The sequence below is a fragment of the Dromaius novaehollandiae genome, chromosome 1 (assembly GCF_036370855.1).
Source record: "Dromaius novaehollandiae isolate bDroNov1 chromosome 1, bDroNov1.hap1, whole genome shotgun sequence".
In the NCBI taxonomy this organism is placed as follows: Eukaryota; Metazoa; Chordata; class Aves; order Casuariiformes; family Dromaiidae; genus Dromaius; species Dromaius novaehollandiae.
This window is the reverse complement of record NC_088098.1, coordinates 189494342-189505132: the sequence shown is the minus strand read 5'-3', so window position 1 is coordinate 189505132 and position 10791 is coordinate 189494342. Positions and strand designations below refer to the sequence as shown.

The 10791-nt window shown below is 37.1% G+C and overlaps 1 protein-coding gene across 4 annotated transcripts in view; it reads right to left on the bottom strand.

Moving 5' to 3' along the window:
* Nucleotides 1–1076: 1076 nt before the first annotated feature.
* The window catches only part of RNASEH2B (ribonuclease H2 subunit B), a 45893-nt gene continuing 36178 nt past the window's right edge, over nucleotides 1077–10791 (bottom strand). For 2 of the 4 annotated variants that reach the window (XM_026108380.2, XM_064504873.1), the window contains 2 exons: nucleotides 9342–9422; nucleotides 5281–7157 (listed from right to left, as the gene is read on the bottom strand). In XM_026108380.2, coding sequence (XP_025964165.2) covers nucleotides 7050–7157; nucleotides 9342–9422 — 189 coding nt within the window. In that variant the 3' untranslated portion in view covers nucleotides 5281–7049. Of the gene's footprint in view, nucleotides 3087–5280; nucleotides 7158–9341; nucleotides 9423–9458; nucleotides 9616–10791 lie in introns of those variants that run through there. The other 2 variants (XM_026108381.2, XM_064504872.1) reach the window with 2 other exon arrangements.

Sequence of the window (10791 nt, the reverse complement as noted above, 5' to 3'; positions counted from 1 at the left end):
GCATTTTAAAAGGAAGCTTTGGAAAAATTAAGGCAATTTGCAATATAACTGACCCTAAGAGACTTAACTGTTGTGCACAAAGAGGATACTGGAAAGCTAAGCTTAGCCACTTGAGCTGTGGCAGTTCTTTAAAGATGTAAAAGCAATGTGTCATTTTCTTTAGTCTTTGAATTACTTGAGAATTGACTCTATTAAACTAAGCAGTGTAAATGCTATTTCCTGTTAAAATAGAAGCTGCCTTAGTGCTTTGTCCTTAGCAGTGGTAATTCTGTTTCTACAGGTAAGTGCAGGTGAGTGATGGGTTTATGAAAAGGTACAAATCTTACTGCCTTTCTGCTTGGTTCTCATTAGTACCAATAAACACACTTGACCACCAAATAAAAAACACCATCACCTTTGTTTTGCCCCTTGTTCTTTGGATTTTGCAAATGAGATGGCAGTAAATTAAGTCTCCTAAGAGTCTTGATACCTCACACAGCATCATATAGACACTAAAGTGTTTTGGCAAAAGAACAGCTTGTCCTCTATGTCTGATTGATTAACTATCTGCTACAAAAACCAAGGGAGAGAATTGGCTATCAGTTCTGCATAGTCCTGTGGCTAAACACCCATGTAATATGTATGTGAGGGTGAAGAACGTGAAATATGTAAAAAATGACCCGAATAGCACATCATTCTCTCCATGTCCACCCTTCTCATCCCCTCATCCCTCAGATTTACTGCCATGTTCATAAAAACCAAAACGGCTAAAGTACATAGGCCGACAACTACATTATACATACATACAAACAAATTTTCACTAGACCATCTATACAGTAAGGTCCTCAAGAATTAGCCTAATTGCTTCACAGAATCTGCCTTAATGAACTTTTAGATTTATATCTATTTATCTCAGAATTCATTTTTTCCCTCAACTCAGACTAAGAATTATTTACCTGTTAACTTGTGGCGGCTAGCAGTATTAGTAGTTTGATGGCACTATATTTCCCTGTGAAATTAATGAAGTAATAATGAATAAAATTATTCCAAAGGTATTTATTTATTTGTTTTGCATGAATTAAAAAGAAACTCTAAAATAAAAATTGAACCACACTTTATTGAAATATATCATCTTATTTAGACTTCAAATATTTTTTGAATATAGGCCTGAAAACAGAAATTTCAACTTGGACCCATTTAATATTCCTGTAGTAGTGCCTAGAAACCTACATTAAAATAAATATTTTCTTCCTTAAAAATGGACAGTGTACATTGCTTAACTAGACAAGTGTAAAGGTAACAGAGAAAATTCAGTGCAGATTTTTAAAGTAAGCATTCAGATTACACTTATTTTCATACATGATTTCTACATGGTCAACAGCTCAGTTCTTTCATATTCCAAACTGGAGTTGATCAGAAACTGAAAAGAAAGTTGAATAAGCTACTGCCTCTTCCTCTTGGAATTTAGTTTTCAGAAATATCCTAATAAATTCTAGTCTGAACTCTCATGTGACTTTAATGAAGTTAGGCAGGATTTCCCAGAGTAGAAGCAAAATATATTTTTACTTATTATCTGGAATGCTTTAAATATAGTTAAGTTTTACATTGACATTTTGGCCATTTGCTGTAGGTGTCTGTGAATTCTGTGAATGTACGGCCATAGTTAAAGTTTACAGAAATACACACTCATTATGTTCAAAATCCTATCAATTATTACTTTAAAATAAAGTCTTTTAACAAAGATTTAGATACTAATGGTAGTTTGATAACCAGGTATTTAAGTTAAAAATATCTAGACTATGCATCTGACACAGAGCAGTTAAACATCTCATAAACATCTATTTCCTGCATGTTTTATGTAGTTTCAGGTTGACATTTTGGTTGAAGTACATTCCATCAAAAATGTCTCTTATATGAGAAAAAAATAAAATAGTAAAATTAAGTCTCTTTTTTTACCTGCAGGATTACATAGGACAACAAGAACCCAAAGAAACACATTAGTGTCATCAAAAAGAAAAACAAAACCTTCCGGTTCCCGACACAAAATGTACAAGTATTCTATGCATGCTTAGGTACCAATCTCTTAAAAAATAAAGTAAAATAAAAACACAACTTCTCCATCCTTTCTGTTATTTTTATACAGTTTCCCTTCTGAACACATATCCTAGCTCAAGCTTTAGCACTTCAAGAATCAGACTGCTCACAGAGTCAGAGCTAGGTGACACTTTCTGAATAACAGGTCAAGGTTGGCCAAAACTATTCAGGTAAAATTCAGTGAAATAGCAGTCAGAAAAATTGAAATATCCTAAAAAAAAAAAAGGTTTTATTTTTGATTATTCTAAGACTGAACATTTGGACTTTTTGGCCCAAAAGGGCATTTTGCTGAATTTGGCTAGATTTTGAAAGAAAAAAGAAAATTGCATAAAACGTATTTTATTATGTAGCTTCCAAAACTTGAAATTATGGCCACTAAAATCATATGCTCTTCTAAAATACAACAACAACAAAGAAAATTCATACAAAATCAAGCAATTATTTAAGGCTTGAGGGTGCTGCTAGTCTGACCTTGCAAAATACTTAGGCAGGTGCTTAATTTTAAGCATGTGAGTCATTGTGCCAAGAGAGATTTTATGGAGAACACTAATGCACAAATATTAGTTAGACCAGCTCTTCCACTTCAAGATAAGCATGGACGTAAGTGCTTTGCTGGATATAGATCAGGATGCTCAGCACCTAACAGGACTTTAGGCGCTGATCCAGCAAAGCACTTACCCACATGAACAACACTGCTGACTTTAAGATCACTGCTCATGTGCTTAACATTAGGCATGCTCGTAAGTGCTTTCCTGGAAGGGCCTGATAGACCAATAGTGTATAAGCTATAAAATTTGAAGCAGTGTATGTTTAACACAGTGCATATTTAACAATGTTAATCTGCTGAGATTTGCTTTTTCTTGGAACAGGGCATCTCTAACTTTAAGCATTTATTTTCAGAAAGTGTGTAAAAAAGGCCTTTAAAAGCTGCTTTGAGATGATGGCGAGTTAAAATATTAGCAAGTCTGCTTATGCTCCTTTCACTTCTTCTTTGAATGTCTTTGCACAGGCATCTAAAAAGAGAAGAAAAAACCCTAGGCATAAACATCAATCTATTCAAATAAGTACCCATGCATTTAGTTTCCCTCTAAAAAGCTTAAAGACAGACACAACTGAACACCTGAAAACAAGAACCACTGAACTCTCCTAATTTTCAGATCTGAATCCAAATTCTGCCAGTTGTGCCACCTTTTCCACTGAAATTATTCAAATCACCAATCGTCACTTCTACAAATATAACTAAGTTTATTACTTAAGACTGAAAATGATGCTCAAGCCCAACCCTGAAATATCCCCAAGTCAGTATGGGTATTTCCATATGAAGTTTTCCATACCCAGTGATGTCAATTCTTTTGCAATGAGAAGTCTAAAAAAGTGCAAATATAAGAGCTGCTTAATCCCCAAACAACAACTATAAAAGCAACACAACTCATCAGATATTTACATGAACATGTAGAGACGACACGTTAAACCTGGAAAAGAAATAAAATAAGACCACATTTCTACAATGGTGCTGGCATGTTGCTTCATACTAAGCTAACCAAGCAAGAAATAGCAAAGCAGCACTTCATAATGACCTACTGCTACTGCTGGCCAGTCATAGTAACTATATTTAAATCCTCATTGTGGTAGGAAATATTGTTTTATGTATTTGGCAACACACGCTCTTCATAACTTCTTACAGCTACATGTTAAGGAAGTTTCAAAGTTACTAAATGTATTTCATTCTTTCCTAAAGGGAAAAGAGTTTTTGTTTTCATGTGAAAGCTCTAATGGCTCTTGGAAACAAGTTGTGTTTTTTTGTCGTTCACAAGTTTCTGCTCAACCAGAGAGACAGTCACTAATAAAATTACTATTGTTGTAAGTTTCAGCATAGCTGACAGCTGGAAGTTGAGATGCGACACACTAACGCACAATGCATCTATGCATGGAGAAAGAACTCTATAGACTAGTCCTCATGTGCAGAGATGGATGTGAAAGTCATGAACAGAAAAAAAAAAATATCGCAGATCAGAAGTCAAAACAAAGACCTTCCATCTGTATCAGGATTGTCCTCCTTCTGTCCTAACTTTTGACCAGAGAAATGGGGCCTTTCTTGTTAGAAGAAATGTTCTCAAACTGTTCAGTCAATGACAAGACATGTTTCTAAAATTTATTTCACAAAATACTTGAACTGTTAAACCCAGAAAGCCTAAAACTAGCAGATCTAAACATCCAGAGTAAGACCTTCCACCATGCACCTGTCCTGCCTCACAGTTCTTTGTTTCTAGTGCAACTATCTCCCTTTCTTGGTTTTCCATTCAAGTGTCATCCCATGCTTGCTTTCTTTCTCATCATCTTCCAGTGCTTGAAATTGCTTTTTCATTAACAAAAACACGATTCCTTTCCTCTCATGTACCAAAAAGCTGCCTAAGATGCTGTTTACTGCACAACACTTCTCTACTAACATGACACTATGTACCTGGTTTGTTTGTTTTTTTTCATAATATTATCTTGCACTTTGAGTGGTGGTTTTCAAAAGTTGTCACCTTTGGTGTATCTCTTCTCCTATTGATACGAATTGGGGCAGGGGGAGGAGCTGACCTTCAAGGGAACTGCTAGATTTGGCTGAACGCTTTTCAGAATCTCACCCTTCTAGCTTATGACCACACTTGCTCATTCTGGGCTCACCAAATGCTACCTTTCCAATTCATATCAAGGACCCATTTGTTAATGCAATACATGCTGCTACAGAGCTGGCCTTCACTTACAGCCTAGACAAGTAAGGTAGAAAAAAGTAAGATGGCAATTCTTAAGGCAGTGCACATACAAACACATCGCATGCAATGACACCTACCATTACTTTTTAAACTTGTCTAACAGCTAATGTCAGAATAGGAAACTCTATAGATAGAGCTGCTGAAATTCTGATTAAGATAGCTGAAAACCAAGGCGCCATGGTATAACAAGAATTTCCCTACGGCTCTACATAGCATTTCCCACATTCTTCTGTCCCCTTTTGCTTCCAGCTCTTATACTGTTTTAAAAAGTTATCATGAACAAGTAGAATTTTATTAAAGTACCAAATGACTTGGCAGAATGATTTTAATTGAAGTATTGATAAAATCTCTGCATCTAAATCACAGACTTTTTGATCTACATTCAAACACTTTGATACTATGGGCTGATTTTCAAAGATAAGGAAGACTCATAGTAATGATTCCTCAGAATGATCGAAAAGCATTTTATTAAGGAACTTCATTTTGGGTCCAGATAATCCATTTCAGACAAACATTTTTAACACTAGGAGCATTAATTATACACTTGTGCTCTGTTCAGTCTAATTTCATTGGGAGTACATGACTCAATACCTTTAAGAGGGCATCCACAATTGTGAAATAAATCTTCCCATAATCAGAGATAATGATTTCATAGCAGATTTCCAAATATTTTCCTCTGTCTGAAATTCCACCCATACTGACTTCCCCATTTACAAACTACATACAAAACTTCGAAAAAACACTAGTCTGGAAGGCATACAAACCCCAACAAACTGCAACTGCAAAACAATCTACGATACTCAGCAAGGGTCTTCACTCATTTGCAGTTGGAAGAAAATGCCACAGAGCTCTTTAAACTAGCAGACAAACACTGTAATGCAAAGGTTGTAAACTGCGGACAAGTAAGCTTGAAGTGGAAAAATGGTATCATTATTAAGAACGAAGAAACTCTTAGTTTCTCTGAAGCCCCCATTGTCAAGGGATACAAACAGATGCTCTACTGAGTTGAAGTAGCAAATAATGAAGTATTTAAAGACTAGCTGTCCTTGTAGAACACACATTGTAGTTCATCCACAGTTACGGCTCAGTGGAAGAATTACTGGATGAAACTAAGAGCCAGTATTGTGCAGGACTGGATAGATCTGTAAAAATGATCCCAGTGACTCCATTTCTTTTCATTTCTGTGAATCAGGGAAGTTACAACATAGCAGACAGCTATCCTCTTGCCTATATTGGAATACTCTATAACGCTTCCTAAAACTAAACCTTATCTAAGGCATGCATGCTTAAGCTTTTGAACTATGCATCCAGTTCCACATAGACTTCTTCAAAACTCTCAGTTTCATCTTTAAATAAATCTTCTTCTAATTATTTTTGTAAGGACCTATGGACCTTGGAACTAAACATAAAAATATCTCCAGATTGCTATGTGTTAAGAGATTTATCACATAAGACCACGGTGATCTTGTAAGTCTTTAAGGATTAAAGATTTATGCACAGGGAAATACCAAAAGCCCGTAACTAATGTCCTGAAACCTAACTGAACTCTCGAAACACAGAGCAAACACAACATGCACAGATTTGTTACATAAAGCAGTTTATTGTATTACATTCACACTGACATTTATTGCAATTTGTTTCTGGCAAAATCAAAATCTCAATATAGACACTCTCTTTGCCTGCATAAATTGCCACCATGGCAATGCTTACATCAGCGTTTAGATTTGGGTGAACATAGAAATCTGAAGATGCCATCCCACTCTGTTGCTACACTTGGCATAACAGTCTTAAAAAATAATGCTCCTAATGAACCAAAAAACTCTCCTCTAAAATACATCGCAGTGAAGAGCATATCTCCCGCACAGAATGGAGTGCAATGGAGAAAACTCTGTGGTGGCCTTGACTGAGCTTGCTCTGGGATAAGAAGCAGTACAGCAACACTGCATGGTGCCATGCTAAGCCCTGCTTCTCAGCACACAGGACGACTCTTGTGCAGCTATGCTGTCTTCCAGACCCAGGCTGGATCTCTGCATGGCACTGCCTTGCACCAGTGAGGCATAACAGCTCTGCCCGCACTAGCTTACAGGTCTTTTCATTGCACTCCATTGTATATGCAGACATACCCTAAATATACTAACAAAAAGCCCCAAGGGACATCTTTAGCTTAATGTAAAAAAAAAAAAAACCACTGTATAAAACTGTTTCAGGAGCAAGCCTTTATTTTGATGCCTTAGGTTTGGAGCTAAAGAAAGCAGAAATGGATTTCATTCCACTCTTATCAACTTTGGCCAGAGCCTTCTGAGCTGCAGACATCTTGCTGTTTGCCTGTTAATGAAATGAAAAACAGAAAAAGTTAAGCAGCATCTCTACAGGAGGGGTGTGTAAGCTACAAACTCTTAGGTATGGAAGTCAAGCAAGAAGTTGAAGTGCTTTTTTAGTATGCAGCAGTAAAGATAATGTTACGCAGCATATAAATTGTAAGGGAAAAACCTTACAAAACAAATTTGAGATTATTCAAACAGAGAAATACTTCTCATGAATTACTTCACCTCAGACAAAGACAGGAATCAATTACAAGGACAAGGAGGTGAAACATCCTTCCCTTCTGCAGAATGAGGTATCCCGACTCAAACATTTACTTTGGAATAATCCCTGAGTGTACATTAAGAGGAATAATGCATGCAATATAACAGATGCATACTGTACCCTCCGACTCAATCTCATGATTATGTTGTCAGCAGGCTGAATTACAGCCTTGCATTAGAGATGATGAATAATTCACACTGAATTATTAGGAAGGCTTCCCAGTACAGTGAAATAAAGGGAAAAGAGATGGAAGAACTAAGACTGAAAAAGGTAAGCAACACTTGCAAAACACTTGGAGGCTACTGGGATAACTTCCCAGACTTTTACACCTAACACACATTTTATGAGCCACGTTTTATAGAGCTGACCTCTTTTCTTTCTTACATTCTGAAATGTTACGTTTGAAATCTCTAGGTGCTTTACCTATTAAGAAATCTTTGCCTTGACCTTTTCCTATGATACATCTCAGACTGTAGGACTTCATAATTCCACTAGTTTGGATCAGCTAGAAGGTTCTGGATAGGATGGAGATATGCAACTACAGTATAATTGTCTGTGTCACTTACTGTACAAACAAAAACACTGCCAAAGTGTTTAAAAAAGAGTGGTATACTGTACAGAATCCATGAGATATCTTTTCTTTCCCAGAGTCTCTCATCAATGTGCTTCATTATTTTAGAAGTAGATCATATTTAATGTTAAAGTGAATTATCTCTCGTCAGTCTTTTTCTATCTTTATGCGCAGTTCAAACGCTATAGTACATTATGGGGAGAAGGGGGAAAAACATGCATATTTTAAACTATTTATCACCTTCACTTAGGGGGCAATCCATCTCTCACTTCAAAACTAGTGTGTGCCCCAAATACAAAAAAGTTTGGGATCGGGGGGAAATAGGGGAGGAATGCATCTGTCACCAGCTGCTGCTCTTTGTAAAGGAATAAAGAGTAGTCAGCATTCGTCTGGAGGTCACAAGAACAGCACAGAGGGCCTTTCTGGTTCCCAATGGACTGGAGAAGGATTCCTTTTCCTTCAGTGTTCAGAGAAACAACCCAGTGCAAGCCTCACAAGCTTGGAACACACAGACAGAATCTATTTCTTTTTACATCTCTGTTGCTTCCGTAGGAACGATACAGTGGCAGACACTACTGGACTCAGATTTGAATTGGCCTCAAAACTTGCACTGAAGTTGGCAATCAGTAAGCTTAGTGTTGATTTAACTCCATTCAATTGACATAAATAAGTGCACAAGCAACATTTCTGGTAAAAATAAGGCCTGTCTTAAAATCCCTGTGAATTTCAGTGAATGCTGCCACCTTTGTTTCTTTTTCAAATAACTGAAATTTAACAGTTGCTAACACTAAGCCATAGGATTTCTCACCTAAAGAACTCAGAGAGTTTTGCAAACATTAGCTGCGTACCTTAACGCATTTGTTAAAGTCTGTGAGGTTCACTAGAAGTTTCACAGATAAAACATAGTCAAACAGTGACAGTATAGAGGAGTTCAGAGTGGGACATTAAGAGCATCAAGGTGTCAAACTAAAACTGAAAGAAAAGTTCAAGGAGATTATATTGCCAGTTCTGTGTTTCTCCCAGCACTCTGAAATCAGTATCACTAACCACAGCTTTAAAAGAGGTAGGAAAATGTTACCATTTTCCCGTTTTCAGGTATCTCCTACTTAAATTGGCTACCACCAAGCATTTCAAAACACTGGTTCAGAAGAGTTGGTTTTGTTGAGGTGAAGCCATGTAAAAAGTGAAGCGCATGGTTCTGAATCAGAGCCAAGTAGAATACAGCTGCAGACATCTGTCATTTTGTATTTGTTTTTCTGATGTGTTTGAAGGAGAAAAGAAGGGACTGTGTGCAGTTGTTGGGTACTAATCTATGCTTTAGCAAAACATGCATGAGTGCAAGGCTTGCTTACCTTTTTGTTTTTCAGATTGCTGCTGTTAAACTTAGTATAGTCGTCTTCTGCTTCCACAGGCACATCTGATAATTTCCTTTTCTGAAATGTTAAAGAGTGACGAAGTTGCTCTGTCAACCACTGTTATCATGTACACACATGGAAGTTTAAAGCTTTGGCTTTAAAACATAACCATAGCATCGAAACAGGGCTTGGAACCATCTGAGGAATATGCAGTAACAATGGTAAATCTCTTCTCATGATTGTCTTCTTTAGGCATGAACATACAGCATCTCTGCAGTATTTAGAAGAGATTATTTAATGTCATGGGAGGCATTTTCTTCTTTTTAGCCTTCTGTGGAATGACTTACAGAAATCAATTCAATACGGTTTTCAGCTTCCATGATTTTGACTTGGGTTTCAAAATCTGTGTAGAGAGCCTTTGTGAAGCAGCTGTTGGAAGTTACTGTCCAACAGCCAGGGAAGCTACAGTCAGGTGCCCATGGTCTCATGGAACCACGAAGGATGAGCAACTGCAGTGTTACTGATCTGCCAACACCAGTGGATCATCATCTAGTCTCTATCTGTTTGTGCACAGCCTCTCAGAGTAATTAGTTTCTACAGTTCAGCAACAGTGAAACACTGACACAGATCTACTGACTGCTTTATCACTTGAATTCAACAGTATAGTAAGAAGCTTGACTCTGCATATATTGGGTGCCTTCTAAATTCGGCAGTAATGGAAGTTAAGGGTTCTCTGCACTCACATGATCAGGCCATAAGAATGAATATTTTTTTCCATAAACTGTGAGCATGTGTTTAGTTTAAAGGTGAAAAATTTCTGGTATGTTTCCAAAAGGGAAAAAAAAAGTACATAGTATTTTACAACGCTGTATTATTATTATAGATCTGATATTACTACTCTGTCCTTAATATCCTGTGAAATCTAAGCTGTGGCCTTCCTAGTTTTTGTGCCAAAGAAAGTGATTTTGCAAGCTACTTGGATGGTACCATACCATTTTAAGCTCCTGTTATATTCATTCTGTTTATGGCACTTCTGATCTCTCGCTCACCCTCCCTCCCTCTATTCCTCTCTCTTTCTCTCTCTTTGGCACAGAAGCCAGGTCTGCAGCTTAGATTTCTCAGCTCTTAGAACCAGATCCAGCAGCAGCCTTTTCTTTTAATTTCAGTGGGATCTGGATCAGCCTCTTTGGGAGGCTGTTTACTGCACTGTGATTATGTTTTCAAATGACAACCTAAAGAATAATGACTATTCTCCTCTTTTTGGAATCTGATAAACAAGTTTTTAAATCTTACAATAAAACATTTGCATTTCAGCAGCGTGTTTGGTTGCAGCAGATCCTACATATTCTGTTATGATCTGCCAATGGCCAGATTCCCTATGCTGAAAGGCTGGACAGTACGATGATTACAACACAAGATCAAGGGCTTACAATTAACACAAGGATTA